A 26,704-nucleotide genomic window follows, 5' to 3' on the forward strand; every position below is an offset into this window, starting at 1 on the left:
TTTGTCGTATAAATTTACAAATTCCACTTTGAATTTAGTAGGGAGATAGAAAGACTGATAAAGTACACCAAGAAATAATGTTCAATTTTACATAACAAATTAACTCTAGTATTTGAGCGCATGGATATGTAAAGGACAATATCTTTACCGACTACTGTCTTTCTTATAGTACCTACGTATTTATGACGTATGTTTTGAGAGAATTACCTAGGTATGATTTAATGATGGTATGTAAGCTCTTAAGTAAATAGATGCGTGTCATGTGACTATACCCATGACACAGGCTACTGACCAAAGTGGTCTCATAACCACGTCCCTATCCGGATTGGATCGTAACGATCGTTTTCGTAAGAAAATAAGTACACACTATCGGTACTACTGATACAGGGTAATGTCACGGCCACGGGCGGAAAAGTTTTGTAATATTATGTTACAACTTAGGTACAAGTGTGGAAGAGTCTTGAACACCCCGTTAGAGTGACCTGAGTTACCTCTCAGGTGAAAAACACCTAAAGTGATTCATGCGTTTGTAAGTAATTTGGGCACATTCAAATAGTATAATATATGACATAGAAAAGTGAACACCTACAAAAGTCAATATAATTTTCACCTTCCTTTTAAATACCAATGGAGCATACCATTAAGTAGCCAATGAAACACAATAAAACAACATTCAATGTGAATAACCACACTTAATTTGTCGCGTACTTAATATTTACGACCCTTTTGATATCGAGACCACAAAAAGCAATGAATTCGAATTTCGACATTTATATTCGTTGTAAAAACGAAACTGCCCAACGATTTTGCTATCGACTTATGTCGCAAAATTTGTTTTTACATTTATTGCTAACGGCTACGTTAAATTGTTCTCACAATAGTACGCAGTAAAAGTGGCACGTGAATTGATTTCCAAATTCAGTAGCTCTATTTTCGATACCGATTTATATAATTTAAATATAAAAGAAAGTTGAAAGTTATCGCTCTTGAATCACCCGTCTTCCATTCGACCAATTTATTTCGCAAAAAAAAAAATTGAGTTAGGTACAAAAAGTAACTCTGTTACCACCTACAGATACTGTAGTAGAAGCGTAGTTCTACTAAACAGAACATATGAAGCAGAACTTCATACAGAATATTGTTTGAAAACAACACACATATTGGCTTGAGCTTCAGCACATCGTTAGTAAGTTTTAATTTGTTTCAGAGAGCGTCCATTGATATTGATCCCGGTGTGTCGCGGCACCGCACGGCACCGCACACCACCACCCTGCCACCACTGCACCGCATCTAAAATTCTTTTGAAAATTATATTGGTAGAAAATGCTTTTAGCATTAAGTCCACCTTTTGTACACTTATCCTAACTAATATTATAAATGCGAAAGTAGCTGTGTCTGTCTGTCTGTCTGTCTGTCTGTCTGTTACTCTTTCACGCCAAAACTACTGAACGGATTTGAATGAAATTTGGTATACATACGGTCTAGACCCTGGGAAAGAACATAGGCTACTTTTTATCCCGAAATTCCCACGGGAAAACTTTTTAAGGCGAAGCGAAGCGCGCGGGAACAGCTAGTATTTCATATTTGTGCAATAAAGTATCAAATAAATAAATAAATAAATATTGTTCAGAGACTACTGAAATATTAGGTAAGTGTCCACCTATCGGTATCGTACGTATCGGACCATACGGATTTTCATAAACGTAAACGTTGCAAAACGGCATGTGGAATGACGATGAAGTGGACGAACTTGTGTGAATTTATATACCAAGAATACTGATAGATTAGGAGGCAAGAAGTTACAGAGCTTTTTCTGAAAAGTTTTCCTCAAAATCCATAAAAAGGAAAATAAGAGAAAGTATACACTCACAAATAATACCTACAGTTTTATATAGGTAAAAAATACGAATCGGTTCAGCTATTTTTCGCTTCCCTACACTTGGTGATACAATTTTAATTAATATATTTATAAATACATATATTGAAGGACGAATATTCCCACCGGAAACCATTTTAAGTCAAAGCTTAACTCGCGGCTACAAGCCGGTAATTGAATAAATGAATTTCTGGAATAGAGTCGTCACGTCGGTCACCGAACAATTCTATTACTACTGAATCTATTTGAAAACTGAACCTTACGCCATCTGCGTCTAGCTATAAGATGATAGCCATTTTCTTTCTTTAATAATCCGCGCAAATTAAAAAACATTTTAGAAAGGAAAAGGATTTTGGCCTCGCGATAAAATAAAGTGGATTCGTAACGAGAGCGATCGATTCAATGACCTACGGGAACATTCTTCTGAGTTTGTACTTTGTAGTCATCAAGTGAACGTTTAGACAACGGAAAACAATTTACCTGCGCGTCTCGCCCATTATCTTTGATACAGGAGCGCCGGCTGATGTAATCTCTGGGGATAAATAAAATGCGTAATTGTTTTCTACACAGCCGCCGCCGCCGTCTGAGCCTCATTGTTAAGTCGTTGTTGCGGTAATCTTCACTTCAATGTTGACTCTACAATCGTGATCGTGACCCAGATACATTGGTTAGAACTTTAACATCTTATAATAATCGTCATTGCACATTTTTCATAAATTACGAGTAATACTTAATTAATGTGCTCATCAGACATGTTTCGTTTATCATCATCATCTTCCCAATTCCTCAAATAACTTCCTTAATGCCTCATCGTTTTCAGAGTTGTCGATAGTCCTCCTGTATCTAGATAGTTTGGCAACACACCCATAAACCTGTATGTACAAATCGCGCAATATCAGCACCAAGTATAAACTACGTGATAGGGCGAAGTTTCCATTACAATAGCATACGAAATGCGAGAATTCTCCGGTAGGACCTGACACACCCAACATTTGAAACTACACGACCGACGCCGAGGATTTATGTCGAAGGAATAAGGAATGCTGCTACATGGAAGTGCTATAAGTACCTACTCTGCATTGCTATAGAGCGCCTTCTTGGAAATGAAATGGCTGAATCAGTGTAAAGTGCAGTCGTATTTCAAAGGAGCTATCTGTATTTTACAGTGTCACCGAGTGGTCTCATAATGCTCAGCCACTATTCGTACCTTGGAACTATTGTTATTCCATTACTAGGCTAGAAGCTAGAAGGAAGGACTTCAACAAAACTTTCGTATTTTGTGTTTTATAGAGCTAACTTCCAGTGGCTGCGATTACGCTTGCGTAAGCTTACGCAAGCGTAAGCGTACGTAAATTGAGGAAAGAAATAAAATATATTAAATAATTATTACAATACTCAATAGTTGATAAGAGTTCTATGTGTGTAAATACTTTTTACGGGGCTACTAAATTCCTAACTGGCTGCTGACATTAACTCTATAATACGACAGTAACTCAAGTGAGTAATTATTTAGTTAAGCTTATCAAAGCAACCTCAAAAGTTTTCACACAAAGTATGAAACTTGAGGATGTAGCAGTTTATAAGTTGAGACTTGATTTAGCCTCGCATTGCGGTAGTTGGCACCCTCCAAGTTGAGACAGTCGAGTCGTTACATTGCGAACCCTGAAGGTATAACTAAGTATGGAACGGCACAAAGAGGCCCCATTATTTCGTAGTTTATTGAGGACAATTTTGCGGAACAATGCGGGATTATTTTATCAGATCGCGGTGTGCCGGCAAATCGCTTGATCGCCGTATCGAACCACGCGGTAAATGTTTACCATTTTAGTAAAATACGGTTTTATTTGGACATGTAACTAAACTTTTTGGAGACAGGGATACATATACGCCTGCCTTATCGATTAAACTATGATGTGGAACAATGGTTGATAGTAAAATAAATAAAAAACCGAATGTTATCTAAATTGTATTCATATATAGGGCACTTTACATTTACGATCCCGAGCCACAGATAATAAATGAACACCGAACGCCGCTCCCGTGACATGCCTCCATGTATACGCGGATAGTATCTTTTGGGAAATTCTATTTTTAGTGGTTTGTTTTTGCCAATTCGTCATGTCAGTCTTACTGTCTGTCCATCCGTATGTCACAGCCACTTTTTTCCGAAACTGCATATAAAAACGAACTGTTATTATTCCATACAAATACCATGAAGTATAAAGTTATACTACAAATGTTTTCTGGAAAAAAGTAAGTAACTACCATAATCACTGCTTGCACGAGTTAAACTCGCACTTGGCCGTTTTCTTTTAAAAACACTTTCATAATTTTTAAGGCTCGCTTAAAAAGAGATTAACAATTTTGGCTGGTTATTTAAACTTCGAGTTCTGTCATTGAGATGAATGAGACTGATTTTCCGAGATTCTGATATTTTTTTAGTTCATAAATGTCATTTTATGAATGATGGCCGATACTCATAAATCCTTATGGCTATCCGAACGAGGTCAAATGAGGAATACAAGAAAAAATATATAGAACTATTTTAGAAATTTCGTTCAATTTATAGTAAAATATTTCCAAACCTGGGTGAAGAGAGGTTAATTTGAGGAATTGGTTATTTCCGATACACATTCTATATCAAACATAATGTCATTTTATTGGAGGAAACTTCCCAAAAACACCTTATTACTTTAGATTCGGCTTCGTAATACGTTTTTGTGCATCATGAATTATTTATGTGGTTGTTGACGTGGTGACGTGCGTCACCGACGCATAGGTGTGGAACTGTGTCAAACTGTAAGTGGGCTACGAATCGACTATGTTATTTGGTATTACAGGGTACTTTCGGCCCACTTATATACATTCGACATAACGATTCAAAGAATATGAAATCTTAGCTTGAGTCTAAAGATTAACATATACGAACGTATTCAAAATAATATCGTTTCCTAGAGTCAATTTTACCAACATAAATTGTGCAAATTCTATTATCACCAAAAAAAGGTGAACGCAGTACCTAATTGTGGTCCGTGTGCGAGTGATCACTTGGTACGTACTGTGAATCGTATCCTTGTAAACATAACATCAAATTTAACTCTTACGATGATGCTGCAATGAAGGATAGTACATAGACGACACTGGGGGGTCACTCTCTAAGAAAAAAAACTAAGTTTCGCTGCGCTGGTCCACGAGCCACGTCTCTATCTCGTTTTATTAAACGTGTTGATTGCACGACAGCTCTCATTCGTCAGTATAGAGTGACCCCCCTAATATACATTTCCTTGGTACGAGACTGCAGTAGACATTAGTCAATACGCGCCGGTGTCCGGTGGCGCTACGACCCCCGCGGGCTGTGTGACGGATGCCGCCATACGACACCTCACCCTACATGTTACTTACTAACATGTAGGTATATTATTGGATATATATGTACTCGCGAGCAATGAAATAGTTCCACTTATGAAATGCCGACACCAATTGGCCCCAATTTTGAAAACATTTAATATAAAACTTGAACAAAATATTTACGTTTTCGGTATTTACGTTTTTTTTCGCTTATATGTCACTGGATCTTTTTGATTGCTCGTGAGTGTACACAGGGCGTTGCAAAAGGGGTATAGTGAGCCGAAAAGGGATGACTGAGGAGAGTCTGAGGGGGTTATCCTAAACAACTTTTGATCTACGAATTGTTGAAATTCTCAAAAAAACGCTCTCCATAGTACCTACGTACTTACAGGTAACATCTCATTATTAAAGGTATGTATAATGATAAAGAGTTTTTTTCTTATTGCAAGCCAAACTTAAAGAAAGAATTAGGAAAAGCAGTAAAAGTTTTTTAAAACTGTGCAGGTGTTTCAGCCTAAATTTTTCATTTTATTTTCGCGGACAGCAACTCACTTTTAATTAATCCAATGTTTTGTTTAGAGCTAAGTAAAAGTACCTATACTTCATGCTTCGCTATAGCCTTTAAGTATATAATTTAAAATACAATATTTATTTACTAGCAAACCTACCTTGGTACTTTCTTAACAAAGACAGTGAATCTTGTAATCCTAAAGTATTATAATATGTAGGTCTGGGAAAATGTGGGGAATATCGGTGAGTATATGAAAATTTTCTAATTGGTGGATTTTCAGATACGAGTATATATTATGTATTTAGGGGGTGGGGAATGCAGACCGACGCAGTTAGCCACGAGATTTACATATATGTATACCAACAATACTCACATTACATAGCTGAATCGTGTTATTATATTAAGTGTGTGCTTAATTTGCTGCATACTTATTAATAATTACTGTTGTTAAATGACCCGCCAGTTACGTAATCGTACTGCTGCGTTCAGGGGGGTTACTTTAGCTTGATAAAAAACGAACGAAAGGGGGCAGTTATCACACAGACCATATTATAGGAGGTAGGTAGAGTCGTGTTGAGCTCAGCAACGCTCTGAAAATTCGTTATTGTTGTGACTCCCCAGCCCCCAGCTATGATAGTTGCATAATTGTAGTACCTAGTCACATCGCCCCATTGCGATAACTATAACATTGTTACTGGCAGCTGATAGGTTATGAGGGTGATTAGCTAATCAGGCTGTCAGGGACTAATACGTTATGGCATTACGTAGTTATTGCCTTAAAAATTAATATTTTGATACGATAAACAATATCACATTACGACAAATTGCCATAATGTATACCAATACGTTGTATGAAAAAAAAGATCTGTACGTTAAGTATTAACATTGTCCAGTACGTAATACCTACATACAACGCGATCACGAACGCAAAGCCCATCTTCTTATCGTGTCGGCGACAAACACCGCAGCTGGGCTAAAAGGATTAGCCAGCGAGATTGCCGTCACTCACTGGCTGTCCAGGGTGCGCCGGGTGATCACAAGGAACAGGTGATTGATACGTCACTCGGGGAGGCCTTATCGTGAATCTCATGCGTCGTCAGCCGCTGGCGTGAAGGTAGGCAGTTATTATTCCAAGCGCGCGCTGCCGCCGCCGCCGCCGCCGTCGCCACAGGGAGGCTTTTCATTCCGCTGTGTTTTCCCGCTATTTTTCCTCTTTCAGTGTAACGTGCCGTGAACCTCCCGTTCGCGGCCGCTTGACGTTGATCCGTGAAAAGAATTATTTTTTAATTAAATTTGTTGTTAGCGTGTTTTTGAACGAATCTTATAAGTACACTAAACACCTAACCTATAATAACATCTTAAGTACTTGTTCAACACTCGTAACATACATTTTTTTAAATTACGTATCGTAGTTTCTGCTTGAAACTAATAATTACGGTAGGTTTTATGTAAGTCTTTAAACGTAGGAAAATCCTTAAACCAATAAACATAAATTATAATTAATCGCGTTAATTGAATAATAATAAAATTGTATTATATGTAGGTTACTTATAGGTAGTTGGGCTATTTATCTGATCGAGGTACGTAGTTTCCCTAGATGCAGTTTTCTCGAATATCAGGTTACCAAGTCGAGCAAGAAGTTTTCAAACTATAAAGGTCAGTGATAAAAAAAACTTTGTCATCGCCAGTCGGGACACAGTCCGTTTTTTATCAGCCAGTATTTCAGTATTACACTTTTTTCCATCATAATATGTTTTTAATTTATTTTATTAGTTTAATAATATGTTATTAGGGTAGGTACGAAAGTTACGGTAGCAAAGCTACCAGCAAACCCAGTCCGATTATCGTTCTTGAGGCGAGAAAAGGAATAATGCTTTGATCAGGTACTTTCACGGCTGGTAGCCACCGTCCCAGCCAGGTGCCGTGACGAGGTTGCCGAGAAGGCCGTATTATTTGAACTTCCCGATGAGGGTGTTGTGGAACTGTCGCCGTCACGCTGATGATCCTAATGATTAACGATCTGCAGGGTTACTCTATACTGACGAAAAACGAACCAACGCGAGCTGTAGTCCAATTGGCACGTTTAATACAACAAAATAGAGTCATAGCTCGCACATCAGTGCTCCGAAAATTTGTTTTTCGTAATATAGAGTAACCCCTTTGGGTTCCGGGCGCGTAACTACTGACGTCATCTAGCTTTGTCTCCGCACACCTTGATAATGATCGTTTGTTAGGTTGATTGCACTATGCTTATAGATGGGTACATTGTGCGAACGTGAATATTGCCTCTATGACAGTTTCATTATTGTCTTCCGGACCACACGCTGTACTCGTAGGTGCACTTATAAGTTTCTTTCATATAAATTATATCATTTATTAGTAAATAGTTAATGATATATGAACCAATTTAGTTAACTGCACAGATTAGACAGCCTATGTACACATAATTTTTGTTTGTTTTTATTTTATTTTTTTGTTTTTTTTTTTTTGACTATGTTTTTACTTGCATGCCTTTTGTAATTATTAGTTTAGTATGTTTTGGTGTAGGTATTTAGTTAGTTTTTAATATTTTTATGTTCTTTAAATTACTATTATTATTTTTTGTATAGTGTGTGTTTTTATATGGATCTTGATATCCGAAATAAATAATAATAATTATTATTATATGTACCATCTTATAAAATTTAATTTAAGCGCCATCTTAAATAAATATAATGAAAAGTTAAAATATATAAAAGATGAAAATATATAAATCACATTATTATTTCTTATGAAATAAGTATTACAATACAATATTGCTTTCATTACGTCATATTTTCATAACAATATACATTTTATATGTAATAAATTATATTTGAATATAAGTAAGTAGGCACGGTACGAGATACCTTTGGAATTAACTTTTGGTTGCCAGTGGAATATTTTCTTGTACCGTAAAGAAAGAAGAAAAGCTATTCCTTTGATCGTAACTTCTGTTCTCCACAATGTCTGCTTCTTTTTTGGACAATAATTCCAGAAACGGTGTAACTGCATATAAAAGTTATAAAAAAGGTTATTCGGGTTAGTAAAGTAAGTATTTTTTAGAAATCAGTTGTACAGTTGTAGTGACAGTGTAGTTAACTTCTTGGTGAAAATTATTTTGCGTAGGAAGGTAGTTCTCTCGAGCATATTTATCAAAAAGTTTCTGTTTCCAAAATGTCTAATTAGGCGAGAAAAACAGTCAGAAAGTTTTTAATACTGTCCATTACAGTGTTTTACGCGTTTTTTTAAACGACAACGATGGTAGTAACTTTTTTTTTGGAATTGGATTATTGAGACTAAGTATTGGGAGTATATTATTATTCCATTTCTCATAAACCATAAACTAATAGAGTCCGTGCATAAGAAATATATCGACAATTAACACCTCACTTTTCAAGCTAGCTTTTATTTTCAATTAGTTAGGTTAGAATATTTGTAAATTTATTCATTGGTACAATTTAAACGGTTTTTATTGGTACCTTTAAAGTTGCTACTAATTTTAATATATCTCTACATAAATATATCTACGAAATTAAATCCAATCCCTCCAATAGTATCCTACTAAAGTATTTTTTAAAGCCATCTTATTCCGCTGATCTCCGTTGAAAAACTTTTTCAATCCTATTTAAAAGTTTTAACAAAGGATAATTTAGTGCTTGATGTCGTTATAGAAGATTAAACGGTGTTACACAAGCTAGTGCTTCAAATGACACTGCCATATTTCTATACCTTAATATTAATAACGTCTTCTACCAATTAAAATGGGAACTCTATATGACATACCCGACTATTTGTATATAACACTTCTAACTGCCAGTTTCTATAACTCTATCTATCCATAACTGGTAGTTACTTTCATACGATTTTGACAGATTGTTACTTTTGATTATGTCAAAATCATATGAAAGTAACTACCAGTTATGGATAGATAGAGTTATAGAAACTGGCAGTTAGTGGATGTGGTCAAAGTGGATCTACTTGCATTGCGGGCCTACAAACTATTGTCTATTGCACAATTTACTGTTTCTTCTAATTTTTAATATAAATAATTAAACTTTCTCTCTATTATTAAATTATTGTAACAATTGACTAACGATGTACCCAAGTTATTTACTTTATGTAAACTTTGTATGGTTATTTAACCCCAACTGTTAAATTCTAATGAAAATACTTTGGTAAGCTGTAACTCAATTTACATTTTAACTTATTAAAATTATTTATTCAACTTGGAGTTGTGAAAAGTTTTCGTAAAATATGGAATGTTACGGTTACTTCTTTTATTGTTTACTTCACATCCTTACTATATACCTTAGACGTATTACAGTTGTTCATGAATATTTAGGCAGTCCAAAGTTTGCAACATATGAGCTAGATAGCGGAGTGAAGTTATGTGGGCCTGTGTCTGGCTTATATCAGGTGTAGGGATCGTGGGATCTCCGTCAAACTTACACGTGACATAATATGAATATACGTACTTACACCAAGCCGGGTGTCTTTGTGTTACGAGTAGATTGTGTTCGCCCGTTCTCGTATTTCACACTGAACATACAAACCATCATCATGAAATTCGTGAATCCTAGCTGGTACCTACTTTGTGGCAATTTTATTTAGTAAATAAATATATATAAATATAAACACTCACACCTTGTACTAATGTACTCCCTTGCGGGGTAGGCAGAGGTGCATTGCTGCACCCACTTTTCGCCAGTGTTTATTTAGTATTTTTCTTTAATGTTCAATATTATTTTTGTTAATATATAAAAGTACCAAAGTGTAAACTAAAATATATAAAGGTGCTGATACAGCTTGACTTTGCTTGACACAGTCATGGCTTGTATTCGTACAAATCCTTAGAATAAAATAAATATGCTTAAATAAGAGTAGGTATATGAGGTATATTTTTTTTTCTAAATATAGCGCATACGAGTATTAATAATAATATTAACCAATAATTATAGAACTTACATACTTCCTTTTTTATATTTTCATTTTTGTCAGAACCTGGACGGCCGGGGCATTAGTAAAGGATTGGTTATGAATTTGTAAAACGTGCAGCTAGACGTACGAGGCAACATTTCATGATGGATAGTTCGTCTCGAGCACGCCACCGTTGCCCTTTAGACTTCACCGATTGCTGACTAAAATAGCAAGCGAAACCGCAACTCAACTAAAACCAAAAACCTTGAAATCATTTTTTTGATATCATCACGACCCATTACGTCCCCAGTGCTGGGGCACGGGTCTCCTTCTAATGAAGAAAGGGTTTAGGCCTAGTCCACCACGCTGGCCAAGTGCGGGTTGGTGGACCCCAACACAAGCAAGCTTGTGCTGAGAGAGTTGTCGGGTAAGTGGGCAACCCGACTGTCAGATGTTTTCAAGCCACCCGAAGGCCTCTGACTAGGCTTAACGACTGCTGCCGAAGCAGCAACCGGGACCCACGGCTTAACGTGCCGTCCGAAGCACGGAAACGTCCAGAAAAGCACCACTTGAAATTGGTCACCCATCCAATGGCTGACCGTGTCAGTTGTAGCTTAACCTCAGCGATCAGTTACGATCACTGAGGCCCGCTCGACTACGGACGCTTCTATTTTTTTGATATATACAATATATATCTGTTAATTTTATAAAACGCCTTCATAATTATGATTAGTCTTTAGCTTAGATCGGATGAACAATTTTTTTTATAATTGTAATATTATTCTTAAGTAATTCAGTAACAACTTGAACATAATTAATGTATTCGAATTAGTCTATTCCGTTTCAGGGAACTAATTGAGGGTCCTGGGTAAAAAAGTGTTATATAGGTACCTATAGCTCCATATATCTACTGGTGATTCCCAAAACATACAAGAAAGTTGAAAAGTTGATGAAACTGAATATCATAGACACATGATACATGTCTGCTTTATATGTATGTTTTATTTTCTAATATTATTTTGAGTTAAAATTGTGGAGGTAGATGAACCAAAGCGATAGTGAATAAGAGCTCAATCACATATTTCCACTCGATTTGCTACACGCCATTCTACAGTTTTGTACACAATCGACAAGCCATGAGTCGTAAAACTGCGAACAACTTGATTAAATCTAATGTATACCGACAATAAACTTGACAAATTACTCAAAATTTGTAGTTTCATTACAACTCCTATTCCTGCTGAAACCAACTACGAGCTATTAATATTTAAACATTGAAGGTAGGTAAAATATAGGAAACCCCGCAAAGAATTACAGGTATTGTTTCCTCAAAGTTGTTTTCAGGTCAAAAGGTGTCATAAAACTGAATTCATAAATCTAGCGGCGCGGCGGCACGCGGCCATAAACATAGCTTTACAACAGATTGCTTCGACCTTTCGAGGTGAGCTATTGGACCCGCACACTATTATACTAACAATTTCGACGACCGTTGTAGGTGCCTACTGAGTGAAACTTTCTTCGTCGCGGACGGAGACGTTTTCCTTATTCCTAGTAGTCATACACTGTGTATTTCACGTATTTGGGTGGATTTCAACAAGTCCTAAAAAATCTTCATTTCCGTGGTCTTTTTTATCTTAAGGGCCCGTACAGGGTGACGTGCCGCGCCAATTTTGGGTTTTCAATGCTCTTCACACAGCACACGCAGTGACACGCACACATGTAAGTTTGCACAGTGGGTCGATAAACTTTTACTCGCCAACTTTATTGACAATTATGTTCAAGTACATTTTGGGTGATTTTAGGGTAAGTAAGTATAATTCTTACTTACACTGGTAGGCACCAGGAAAGAGTAGAAATTAATCTATACTCTATACTCGGAACCCGATTAGCTTTCTCTAACAAATGTGGTATTTACTTGTAGAAAGGTAACTACAAGTATTAAAGTGTAGATAATAAGTTTCGGGCATCCTCCAGCCAACTGAACCCCGACGACAAAGCAAAGTAAATACATAGTGTCGCAAAAGGGCTATACTAAGCCAAAAGGGGATGACTCAAGGGCTCATTCTGAACACCTTTTGTTCTACGAGATTTGCAAATTCGCGAAAAAAAAATATTCGTTTTCCATGGTAAAAAGTCACAGGTCAAACAAAGTTTCTATAAAAAGGTTTTTTTTTGTTAATTTCCAAAACTCGTAGAGCAAAAGTTCAGAATGACCCCCTGTCTTACTCCTTTTTACCTGACTGCCGAAGGAGGACGGTAATGTTTTTTGATTGTATGTATGTATGTTTGTCTGTTTCTTTGTTCCCTCCTGTAGCCTGAATGGCTTGATAGATTTTGATGTATGAGGTATTGTTAGAAGCGTATTGATGGCGCGATGGTTATAGGTTATGTGACGTTCCATTAAAATGTACATAGCGCCCTCTAGAGGACATAACGTGATGATCGAAAAAATAATAATTCAACTTTGCCGTGTATCAAATGAAAAGGCTTGATTTTCACATTACAAAAATATGCATATTGAAGGTATTTAAATAACAACACCAAAATTATTGAAATAAAAAATGATCATGAACTACTGACGTAAAATTTCATAAAATAAAAACAACTAAAAAGTTACAAATAAAAAAACTTGACTGCCACTCAAGGCCGTTTTCTAAGTAACATTCAGCTAAATGGTGAACCTTCTGCTGGTCCCCGCCTACGATACTTTCCATTAACATTGGGACTTGTTTTCATCTTTTTAGCGTGCAGTCGGGTTTTTTGTTTGTTTATAATTTGTTTAGTACTATATACCGCTTTTTCAATACCTGTAAGTACATTTTTTGGTAGCAGCATAAAATTTTTACTTAATTTTAGGGTTTCGAACGTCAAAAGAAAAAAAGAAACCGTTATAGGATCTCTTTTTTTTTTTTTGCGGTGGTAGCTCAGTCGGGTAAGCGCCCGCTTCTCAATCAAGAGATGCGGGTTCGAATCCCGGCGCTGACATGTACCAATGAGTTATTTTAACTTAAGTACAATGTATACCATCGCTCTTACGGTGAAGGAAAACATCGTGAGGAAACCTGCATATCTAGATTTAGCACATCTAGATATGTGAACCCACCAACCCGCAGTGGACCAGCGTGGTGGGAAATGGTCCAAGCTTAGCAAGGCAGTTTAGACCTTGGGGATATGCACAAAGGTTCCACTCGAGAGAGCCAGGTGCAGGTACTTACACCCCCACAGAGAATAGAATAGAGAGGATCTCTTTGTTGTCCGTCTGTCTGACTGACTGTCTGTCACCGCCCTTTTTCTCAGAAACGGGTAAAGATATCAAGCTGATATTTCGCATAGATGGGGAGTACCCCAAAAAAAATATTATGGTACTCCCTGTCCCACACATGTAAATTGGGGCTTATATTTTTTCCAGTTATTTTGATGTGTACTTACCTAACCTTTTTTTTCTTTGTTGTTTTGTATAAGTATGTGTTTCTTTTCTTTAAATCTGTATTTTTTTGTTGTTGCTGTCTATGTGTCGAATAAATGTATCTTTATCTTCAAATCACGCCATCTATCGTTTGTTTTTTTTTGTGGCTACTGTTTATAGAAGAAATTCCGTCACTGACAATTTTACGTTACGAATTTATTTTTATTTATTTTATTTTTATTTTTACATTTTCGTGGAGAAACAACAGCATTTTGTTAAAAATAATTATTACTTATGAACACATAACAACTAGATGCCATTAACAGAATGAACTTAGTAAACCCAGTAAACCTAACACATACAGAGGAAAAATAAAATCTCTTTCTCTCTCTCTGAAAAACATACTTAATAGCCCAAACTCGATGCTTTTAGCTATTAACATCTTTGAAATAAAATTGAGCCACCACCGTGTTACTGGCCTCATCAGATCCTCACGAGACCATACCTCAACCAGCACCAAGAGACTGTATTTTTGATCCCTAACCTAATGTTCGTGCGTTTGTCATTGTCATCACTTAGATCCATTCGCTATATTCCTGCTCTTCATCAGACCTTTACGAGACTGTAATGTCACGAGAATATTGCACACTATCTAATTTAATTTAATGTATTGAATATACTGGAAGAATTATGCTTCCTCAATTTCAAATCAAATTATGTTGGTGTCTTAAAAGTTGAAAAAGTGCAATGACAACCAATGTGCAGTGATTTTGTATCTGTACACGATAAGATCGCGAGCTGTCAGTGCTGCCTAAACCGACGTGACCCTTCTTTGGAGGCCAGCGGCCAACTGAGTCAAACGTCACTTGTGTTTATGATTTTATAACACAGAAAGCCGCCATAGATATTTGTATGAAGATTTGAGGGAAAAAAATTGCTCTAGTTTGGGATTAATTTACACAAAATAAGTGTGTGTTTATTAAAAAACAAGGTATTTAGCGCCTAGTCCAAGCCTTTAACTTTATAATATGATAAAAATCATATGAAAATTCATAGTAATTACGAAACAGTTGTTACAATACGGGGGTGTGATTTTCTGGTTTTTCGTGATATTCTGAATTTTATTTACAGTTATCCATACGCATTTACTTAAATTCGAATCATTCAGCACCTAGCTAAACTCTTCGACTACCTGTGTGATTTTTTTCAAGGTTGTAGAGCATCGTTTACTACATAATTCTATGACAATGCCAACCCTCGATTACCCCTTGCAGACCCTTAAGGTTTTTTATATTAGTAAAACGCTTTTATTAAAGTTTTTGTTAATGTTAGTGTTCTTACTAAATGGGTAGCAGATAATTTAAAAACTTAACGAGATACGGATGATTAAAAATTTCGTGCCACGGCGATGAAACATGCGTTCACGGCAATGAAACAAGCGTCCACGGCAATGAAACAAAGGCCCACGGCAATGAAACAAACTTCCACGGCAATGAAAGAACTGTATACAATGGAAATGAAAGAATCAATCCACTGCAATTTTTAAAAAAGACTGTGAGGGAAACGCAAACTTAGACAGGCATGTATGGCAGAAATATTTGGATAGATATTGGAAGGAAAGAAAGAACGACAGTATGTATAAAAAAATAAGAATATAGTATGGAATTCTCTAAGTAGCATTGTGGGGTCCGTATTGCGACGTATAAAACAAAATGTTTCATTTCACACTAATAACGTTCACAACATATAATAAACCTTACCTTTAACATCTATATTTTTATAAGGTATAATACCCAATATGTATTCTGTTCATTTAACACACATTATGTGATATGATAGAATATTTTATGAACTTTATGCTAAATCATAGTATATTTTAATTGGTATAATAATATGAAATGTACATGTTATCATCATCAGCCTATAATCATCCAATGCTGGACATAGGCCTCTCCCAAGGAGCGCCACAACACTCGGTCCTCGGTCTTCCGAATCCAGCCACTACCGGCTACCTGCCTATACTTGCATATATTGACAGCTATGTTGGTAACCTTAGTCCTCTGACGTATAACTTCTTTTCTGATACCATCCATTAGAGAAACCCCAAGCATAGCTCTCTCCATAGCACGCTGAGTGACTTTAAATCGGTGGACCAGTCCCACCATCAGTGTCCAGGTCTCTGCACCGGGTTCCCCTCATCTCACCTAATCTTTATTATCCTAAACTCATTTCGCATAACTCGGTTCGCTTCGGTCTAAACTTTTTTGGTAGAATCATCACTTTGCCAAGACTTATGTGGCATAAGACTCGTTTCGTCTAAAACTCTTTTGGCACAAACTTGAAACATCTAAGTCTCGTTTGCTCAAATTGTTCGTATTGGTATAATCTTGTTTCTCCTAATATTATCTTAATAAATACTATATTCAGTATGTTTTAAATGTACAAATTGTGGTATTTTTCTCCTACATCCCGAAAATGAATGATCAAAATATCGAAAGTGAATGACCATTATAATTGCGAAGCCGAGCGGAGCGTTACCCACATAGCGGAAAATTAAATACCTAATGCAAGGCACTAGTTTGCGCTATATAGGGAGACGCTTCGTCAAAGTTAAAGCCAAATGAATATTAGTAGTTTTTATAAGCTCTGCCATAGTATTGTTAGGCTATTTGAGATTTGACCATACCGAAATAATTTTTTACTAAACGAGATTTATGCCATACAATTTTCGGCGAAACGAGACTTTGACCAAACGTTACTATGCAATACGAGATTAGGCAAATAAATCTTAGGCCAAAAAAGGTAAAACCCTCTGCACCATATGTCATAACTGGCAGGGCGCAATGGTTGAAGACTGTTGGATGCGCCTTTCAGCCTCCTTGTCGAAGTTGCTTCTGCCTAGCCGAATAGTCTGCCTCAAGTAGTCATATTATTGCACAACTTCGATAGTTGTCTCACGAACGATCACCGGCTCCGGTTTTATGTGAACATTCTACATGACTTTTGTCTTGCCCAAGTTCATACGGAGGCCTACACGTTGCAAGCAGCATTAAGGCCACTTAGCATCCAGATGAGTTCCTGCAGAGATGTATGTTCTATTTTATTCTATTCTACTATCTGTGGGAGGTGTAAGTACCTGCATCTGGCTCTCTTGAATGGGACCTTTGTGCAATGTGCATATCCCCAAGGTCTAAGCTGCTGCCTTTCTAAGCTTGGACCATTTCCCACCACGCTGGTCCACAGCGAGTTGGTGGGTTCACATATTATTATCTAGATGTGCTAAATCTATAGGTAGATATGCAGGGTTCTTCACGATGTTTTCCTTCACCGTAAGAGCGATGGTATACATTGTATTTAAATTTTAAGGAACACATTGGTACATGTCAGCGCCGGAATTCGCACCCGCATTATTGGAGTGGGAAGCGGGCGCTTACCCGACTGAGCTATGACTATGTAATAGGGGGCGGGCCTATTGCCATTTTATGGGCACATCAAAGACCCGAGAACAAATATCTGTGTTTAAACAAATTGTTGTGATTGTTATTATTAATGTAATATTATATATTTCGTTTTTATACATCGCGATACGCACCCGTTTTAACGCACTGCAAAAAGAGGTAATTTGACTAGTTCTGTAGGTAATGTCAGTGATCGGTATTACCTGTATTACAGGTAAAAGATATTGTTACTTTGCCTAATCATACATACCACGGCGATGAAAACATAAGTCACGGAAATGAATAACCTGGCCACGGAAATGAATAACATAACCACGGCAATGAATACAAATTATTTTACAAGACATGGCAATGAAATTTTTTTCATTGCCGTGGCTTTTTTTTCATTGCCATAGCAAATATTGGCCACGGAAGCCACGGAAATGAAAGCACGGCGATGAGAATCAAGGCATTAAATATAAATAACTAAAAAAGTATTAACTATTCGAAGAAATAAACACTTTATAAGGTAAATATTTTCAAAAAGCTTTCTTTTGAATGCTTACTCTAGAAGACAAACTTAATTTTATAGAAGTTATATCTATCCACGGCAATGAAAGAAAAAATGTCCAGTCCCCAAAATTTTTACTGATTTTCACTATAGCGCAAAAACGCGGGCACCGATGTACCTCCTTCCACGTCGAGCAGTTAGGCGACACTTGTAAGAAACGATTAGCGTACTGAGGGGGGCACCCAAGTTCATAGGTAAAACAATAGCCTTGATCATGTTTAGGACACGGCGATGAACAGAAGTTCAGGGACACATGAATTTTCACTTACCGTTCGTTATTGTAAGGAGGTAGCTAGAGGAGAGGAGTGAAACCCGCGAGTACTGAGTAGATACTGATTTATTAGTCATAAGGTTACATACGTGCGCACGAATAGTATAGGTATAGGTAGATAATATATGTATTAGTAACTAAGTAGATCTTATAACTAGGTATACACCACATCTCCCTTATTATATTAAAAAAAAATTAAGACACATAATTTTTTTTTTTTCTTATTCCTCTATATAAAGTTTTGTCCTATTTTTATGGACTGTATCTATTTTACCTTTATTTAATATCTTAACATTAGGTGATATATCTTCGATTACTATATATGGTCCACTATATAAGCTTTCCATTTTACTACAGTTTTCTTTTCTTAATAATATCTTATCGTTAGGCTTATAATGAATAGGTTTAGTATAACTATCATAGTACGTTTTTCTTTTCAATTTACTTTGGAGAAGATTATCTCTTGCCTCTTTATTTGAAACTTGCAATCGAAATTTAAGTTCTTTCGCGTAATCATCGTGGCAGTACAAAGGATCAATTTGATAACATAAATTATTTGGTAAACTACATTTCTTACCGAACACCAACTCATAAGGCGTGTAGCAGCTCTCTGAATGTACAGACGTATTGTAAGAAAAGCACCAGAACTGAATCCATTCACTCCAGCTCTCTAGATGATTACCTGCTTGGTTACGTAGATATGCTCCTAAGTGCTTGTGGGAGTTCTCTAGAGCACCCAATGTCTGATGATGGTAAGCTGTTGAGTTAATTTTGTTAATATTAAGTAAATTACATACCTCATTCATCGTTGACGCCATAAACTCGGTGCCTCTATCGGTCACTATTTCCTGGGGCACTCCGAATCTAAGAATATAGTTTTGTACAAACGCTTTTGCTACTTCTTTACTACTTTTGTTTATCAAAGGGTACGCCTCGACATATTTGCTTAATTCGCACTGTAGTGTCAGTATATAGCTGTAATTATTAATATCGCGATCTAAAGGACCAACAAGATCTAAGTAAATCTTTTGTAATGCTGAAGATGCAGTTGTCGTTATTTCCATTGGTTGTTTCGTTTTTAAGTCATGTTTATTTCTCTGGCATTTATCACATTTCCTAACATATTTCTTAATATCATCATCTAACCCTGACCAATAATAGTACTTTTTAATGTTATTATACATGCGTCTTACACCTGCATGTCCGCTTGTGGGTAGTATGTGAAAATCATTTAAAATAACTTTCTTATCATCATTATTATCAATTTTTATTACATCTGGCAATATTATAAAAGTTGGACCATTCCATACTTTTACTTGTTTTATTCCACTTATAAGCTTCTCTATAAATTTATTATTACTTTTATTTTTTATAAAATATATCTTTTCAATGTTTAACTTCTCACAAACTATCTCTAATTCTCTCACAAATTCGTCTCGCGTAATTTGCGATTGAGCATTAGGATTTATGTATAATATTTTCTTCCTAGGAACATATATAAAAGTTTTACTTTCTTTAAGTTCTTCTTCCTTTTTAAATAGTTTATTTAATTCAGTTTTTGTTATAAAACTTAACTCCACTGATTCCTTTGGTTTTGTATGCATATCGACAATTCTCGGTTGGCCTGACCGATTATCATCATTGTTAATGCTTATTTCTAAGTCATTTGATGAATTTGACAAATCCGTGTTTATTTTTTCTCTTTCTTCCATCTCCTTTCGTTGCTTCCTTGTCATCACATTCATAACCCTTTCATTCATCTCCTTTAATTCCATAGATGTTAATTTGATTCTCGACAATGCGTCTGCAGCTGCATTTTCGGAACCTTTTACGTAATTTACTGTAAAATCATATTCGTCTAATACCATACGAAACTTTAATAATCTACTTGAGGGATCTTTCATATTAAATAAGTACACTAACGGCCGATGATCTGTGTAAATGTTGAATTTCCGTCCGTATAAATAGGGTCGAAAGTACTTAACTGCCCACACTATCGCCAAAAGTTCCTTTTCGATAGTAGGATAGTTCATTTCGGCTTTGTTAAGACTTCTACTAGTATATGCAATAGGACGTCCGTCTTCATTAGATAAAATCGCTCCTAATCCAAAGCCTGAAGCGTCAGTTTGCAACTGAAATATATTTGTCTCTGAAAAATTGGGATATTGAAGTACAGGTGGTGACATAAGTGCTTGTTTTAATTTTTGAAATGCTTGTTCTTGTTCTTCTTTCCAAATAAATTGCACGTTTTTCTTACACAACTGATTTAAGGGATACGATAATTGAGCAAAATTTTGTATGAATTTTCGGTAATAGTTTGCAAACGCAACGAATCTTTTTACATCGTCACTGTTTTTTGGTTTTGGATATTCTTGTAAAATTCTAATCTTTTCAGGATCTGGTAAAATTCCATCACCCGTCACTAAATGACCTAGGTAAAGTATTTCTTTTTTGAGAAATTCGCATTTAGCCGGATTAAGCTTCAAATTCACTTCTCTTAATCGATTGTAAATATCTAATAAATTTTTATTATGGTCATTTAAATTCCTTCCGAATACAATAAGGTCGTCCAAATAAACGAAACACTTTTTATAGTTTAGTCCTGACATTGCTAGCGTTATCATTCTACTGAAAGCATTAGGCGAAGTCTTAAGTCCCATTGGTAATCTTTTTAATTGGTACTGTCCCGAACAAACTTTTCTGCTTGATTGTACTGTTTTTTGAGATTGTGGTATGTATCCTGGACAAAAGGCTGTGTACTTTCTACTGTCATTATTTAAGCTAAGTTGGTAGTAGCCTGAATAAAGGTCTAAATGTGTATAATATATCGCTCCAGAAAGAGAATCTAATATTTCCGTAATATTAGGTAGCGGAAACTTATCATCCACTATGTTTTCATTTAGTTTGCGATAGTCAATAACTAAACGCCACTTTTTTTCTCCATTTTTATCAGATTTTTTGGGAACTAATAGTACCGGACTAGACCACTCACTGCACGCTGGCTCTATAATATCATCATCCAATAATTTTTCAATTTGTTTTTCTAGTTCTTGTCTTTGAGCGTATGGTAATCTAGAATTTTTTACAAAAATTGGTTGTGTGTTTGGTTTAATTGAAATGGATTGTTCGTATAAGTTTGTTGTAGACAATTTATCACCGCTTAAATGAAAGATATCCGCATATTTAGCACATAACTGTTCTATCGATAACCGTTCTTCCTTGTTTAGATGTGATAAATGTAATTCCTTAAATAATTTATGAACTCTTTCCGAATTAAAACTAGTACATTTACTGAATGTTGTCATTTCATAATTTTTTAATGGAACTAATTTTGGATTTATTTCGTTCAGACAAATTGTTTTTTCAGATGTATTTAATATTTGAACTGGAATTCTGCCGTTTTTTGGTCTAACTATAGTACTTGCAATTAAAATTCCGTCACTAATTTCATCCGTACATACTAAAATATCCTCTTTTAAATATGTTTCGATGTAGTGAATACTCTCTGACCTCGATGGTACAATATATTTTTTATATTGATCTGAAGTCAATTTAATTGAAACACTTTTGTTGTCGACTGTCCTCAAAGATAAAGTTTTGTTTTCATAATCAATGACCGATTTGTATTTGTTTAGAAAGTCGTTACCAATTATGCCTGTGGCCGAACACGGTAACGTGTTGAAAATATAAACCTTATGCTCGAACAACTCATCCTTCACTATAAATGTAAGGTAAACATATCCAATTGCTTCTACATTGCCGCCGATACCTCTTATAATACTTGTCTCTTTATGGTAAGGTATACCAAGTTCCAACAATTGTTTATACTTGATAGCTGAAATCGATGCTCCTGTATCAACAAGCCATATAAAATCGTTGTGGAAAATTTTTAATGACGCAAATAATGAGTTACTGCATGAAAAAATAACATGGTCTGAGTTATTCACGAAAAAACTCATTGTAATTTTCCTCTGGCTCTCTCCTTTCCGCTTCATCTGCTGACATCATCCTGATATTACGTCCGTTATTCTGTCGATAATTATAATTATTATTAGAGTACCTACCTCGCATGCTCCCTCGCGGTGCTCCTCGCGCCGCCGTCGGGGCTCGCGCACCCCGTGGGGCGTAGGAACCTCTCGCACCTCCTCCGTAGCCATAGCCGGACGGCCGTCGCTGGGGTCGGGAAAACTGACTGTTGTAGAAACTCCTTGTTTGTCCTCTAAACGGATTAGCTGCATGGGGCTGTCTTACCTGAGACTGTGACCTTCCTCTGTAATTATAAAATGATTGGTTATTCCTCTGAAAACTTAGTATTTCACCATTATTTACTGAAGAAGAAGAGACTTCCTCGTCCTGCGCAGCTTGGATGGCATCCTTAAGGAATTCATAGTTCCTAGCTGTAATAATTGTGCTCAGCTTACGATTTCTAAGGCCATCGGAAAAACGCTTTATGGCAAATTTTTCATTAATCGGTTTCAAAATATTATAGCACTCCGAATTTCCGCTGGCTTGAGAAATCGTCAAGTCGTTCATTAAATCAGAAATTTCCCTGCCATAGTCACCAATTGACCTTTCGTGTTGCTTAATATTCTGTAATTTAGTTTGTATGGCCATTGCTGACTTTTGTGGTAAAAGAAGGCATTTCATGTCTTTCACAAGCTCCTCAACTGAATTATAGTCTGAAGAAAGCTTTAACTTGGCATTTTGAGATAATCTGCTCTTAATAACAAACTGAATTCAGTTTTTCTTACATTCATTCTTGGTTAAAACAGTATTATAGTATTCTATACCGTCTATCAATTGCTTGGTAATGGTGTCACAATCGTTCATTATAGGTAAAAGATTCAAAGCCACTTTTAAATCAAAAGAAGACATTTTGTTATCTTGTTTAAAATCCTCACATAAAGAAAATTCCTCCGTCTCCACTTGACACAAACTTTGTACTTCTTTATATAATATTTGAAATTGAGAACTCAACTCGTTGCATAAACTAATGTCTTTCTTATCTAATTTCCCTTCTAAAATTAAATTACTTAATTCCTGTAATAAGCTATTATATCGTGTAAGAATTATAGAACATTCCTCAGATTTTTTAATTAATATCTGTCCTTGTCTCCTACTTGAGCCTATTTTTATTAAGTAAGTACGTATCTCTTTTAATTCCTCATATATTTTTCTTAGTCGTATTATCATAATATTATTGTTAGAGTATGCTACATAGTAAAATATACCTTATATAATTTGATTAATCAATAATGAATAATAGCAGTTTACTTTTATTTTTATAAGCAATTACGATAGTTATTTAAGGATCAATAATAATGAATATTACATAGTTATATCTCTATAAGTATTACCAAAGTCTCTCAAACGTCTCAAGAATAGAGTTCATTAGCTCGAAGCGCAATAATTATGGAAGTTGTTTTCATACCAGTGTCCGTATTTGTCGTATCGCGTCACGTTCGTTATGATTTTTTATATTCGCACTATTCACTTATTTTTATATATTTTTTATTCACTGCACTAAACACATCATATTTTTTATACCGTATTAACACCCGACAAAGGTGCCTCGATGCGCCTCATCTGCATCACGCTCGCGGCTGCTCTCTGGTCAATGCGCCGGTTCAGGAACTTCACGAAGTAGCGCATCATGAAGAATACTCCAAGAAGAATCACTGCATAAAGGAGTCCTGACATATATGTCTTCATGTGACTCGTATGCTCCAAGATTTCCACGTTGTGCTGCATCATGGTATTTGTATGCCCAATTTGAGTCAAAATATCCTGACGACTGATTCCTTGATTTTCTGTAGGCGGTCTCGTAGTTGTAGCTGTATTGCCCATGGTTACTTGATATTTAATTAATCTGCATTATTTAATTAATTGTCCGCACACACTTAGCGCGTTAGGTTCATCTCCAATGGCAGAGGTCGCCATGTAAGGAGGTAGCTAGAGGAGAGGAGTGAAACCCGCGAGTACTGAGTAGATACTGATTTATTAGTCATAAGGTTACATACGTGCGCACGAATAGTATAGGTATAGGTAGATAATATATGTATTAGTAACTAAGTAGATCTTATAACTAGGTATACACCACATTATATTCTTTATATATTTCAATAAATGTATTCCGTAACAATACTTTAACTATTAAGGTATCAAATGAAACTAAGTTTAACTATCAATACTCAATATTTTTTCATCAATGAAGAATAGTACAAAACGTGGTAACGTGGGGACAGACACGGCAATGAAAGATTTGGGGGTTTAATATTTTTTTTAAAAATATCCATTAATCCTATTAATAAAATATTTAGTGCTACACATAGATAACTATTTCACTTAACCGGAAAAAAATATTAGAAAATTATAACTTGGTTTTTTAGTACCGATTTCATTGATGCCACGCAATTTTTGGCCGCGGGAAATTCACCCATTTATGTCTGTGCATGTAACAAAAAAAATAGTTGAGTACGTTTGCATCGCATATTCGCATCAAATAAAGAACCTATAAGTTCTTATAATTTTAAATTTGCTTTGGCTTGATAGTTTGATAAATGATTCTTGCAACAAGATTTCCTTAAGACTTATATTCATTGCCAAAGTGTCTCAAAAACTCTTCAACCTATTTCCAACATAGTAATACTAATAGCGACTATGATAGACAAGGCGCATATGTAAATAAAGAACAGAAGCTATAAACTATCGGCATACTAAAGCCAACTTGCAAGTTTGTTGGCGCTGCGAAAATGCCCCACTTTAGCCTTTATTAACTGGGTCATTCGGATGAAAGAAGTATAACGATATTTGGAGTTTGGCAGTTGTGAAGATAAAAAAAACATGAAGCATGTAGGGTGCAGTGCGCAGTGACTGCCATACTTCCACATATTAGGAGCGAATTCCGGCCAGGGCAGATATTTCTAGGAACTGATATGCGTACACCGTACAGGGGTGTTTTGTGTACCATTTCTAAACGTGGAGATTATGCCATAAGACCTTTATTATTGAAGGAAGGCTATAATGTCCCTAGTGAAGTGATCCAGTAGACGGGCTATATCTAATCTGTGAGTAAGTAAAACTTATAAAACTTGTGGTTTATTAAGATTTCCGTGACGACAATTTGCGACTAGACAGTAAAGAATGGCACAAGTGCAAACCAAGTTCCAAACTTGCGGAATTTGCATAAAGTATGGAGACATACGGCCTGCCTCGACTCTGGAAATAGCTCTCCGGAGGAATTCTCATCGCTGTATTTCCTTATTCTGGAGATATGTAAATAAAAAATGGCGCATCACTTTTTTAAAATCACTTGCTAAAATTACAGTTCAAATGTCTAGGTACTAACAATAAATACTGTCTAATAATCGCCCACTGCTGGATATAAAGGGCCTTACCACAAAAACTTTGACAGTATCTAACGGATGTTTAGCGCTGTCAAACGCCTACAAAATCTGTCAAATTTCGTTTTAAACACTAGTTAAACAGTGTTTAAAGTTTTTTGTGGTAGTACAGAAGATGTCCAGCTAGTCTTCAAACCTGATTATCCTTATTCCTCGATAGTCATTGTTCCCAATAGTCTACTTTCCTCAGTCAGTGTAAGAACCCTGTCCATTGGTCAAGTATCCTAACACAACCAGAAGGGCTAGCACGGAGCGCATTTAAGAAATGACAAAAGTTCTCCGTCGCACTAGTTCTTGAGGCTGCGCGATGTGAGTGAGCGCGTTGCAAAACTTTTGTCACGTCTTAAATGCGCCTCGTGCTACTAGCCCTTAACATCTGACATAATGAATGGCATCTTACATGGCGCTGCTGGCCCTCCGGTGCAGTAGCTGCAGCAGGCTGCCGTCGGTCGAGGAGCAGAGGCTGTGCGAGCGAGCGCGCTGCTCGGCCTCGCTGTCCCGCTCGCCGCCGCGCTCCCGCCAGCGCGCCATCAGCGACTCCAGGCACAGCATGGCGCCACCATCGCACACCATCCGTGCTAGGCCGCCGGCCTACCACTGCACCGCCGTGCACACTGCACTTGTATGTCCACGGTTCAAGGTAAATGTTACCACTGGTCAAGCGACGACATGATGAAGGAGATTTAAGATCTTCGGGTGCTTTTTTCCACGATCACATTATTGGTTGCTGTACTTGAAGAGTCTTATCTTATAAGCGCATGCTTAGCATAGCTTGAAGTGAGAAGCCAGGCTTAATCCAATAAGCCGTCAACTACATATTCTGTCCCGTCTTGTTTCACGCCTCACTGCCCTTACTTAGAGTAAGTATATCGGTTAACTTGGGACATAGTTTATTACAGATAAATTTACACTGAAATCTACTGCATAAGGGTCAGCGCACACC

The 26,704-nt window shown here is 36.4% G+C and overlaps 1 protein-coding gene across 1 annotated transcript in view; it reads right to left on the minus strand.

The window, feature by feature from the left end:
- The window catches only part of LOC105398608 (GTPase-activating Rap/Ran-GAP domain-like protein 3), a 75,072-nt gene extending 48,389 nt beyond the window's left edge, over positions 1-26,683 (minus strand). The window contains exon 1 of the mRNA XM_038107839.2: positions 26,162-26,683. Coding sequence (XP_037963767.2) covers positions 26,162-26,334 — 173 coding nt within the window. The 5' untranslated portion in view covers positions 26,335-26,683. The remainder of the gene's footprint in view (positions 1-26,161) is intronic.
- Positions 26,684-26,704: the final 21 nt, after the last annotated feature.

This window comes from Plutella xylostella, chromosome 15, assembly GCF_932276165.1.
Source record: "Plutella xylostella chromosome 15, ilPluXylo3.1, whole genome shotgun sequence".
Classification (NCBI taxonomy): domain Eukaryota; kingdom Metazoa; phylum Arthropoda; class Insecta; order Lepidoptera; family Plutellidae; genus Plutella; species Plutella xylostella.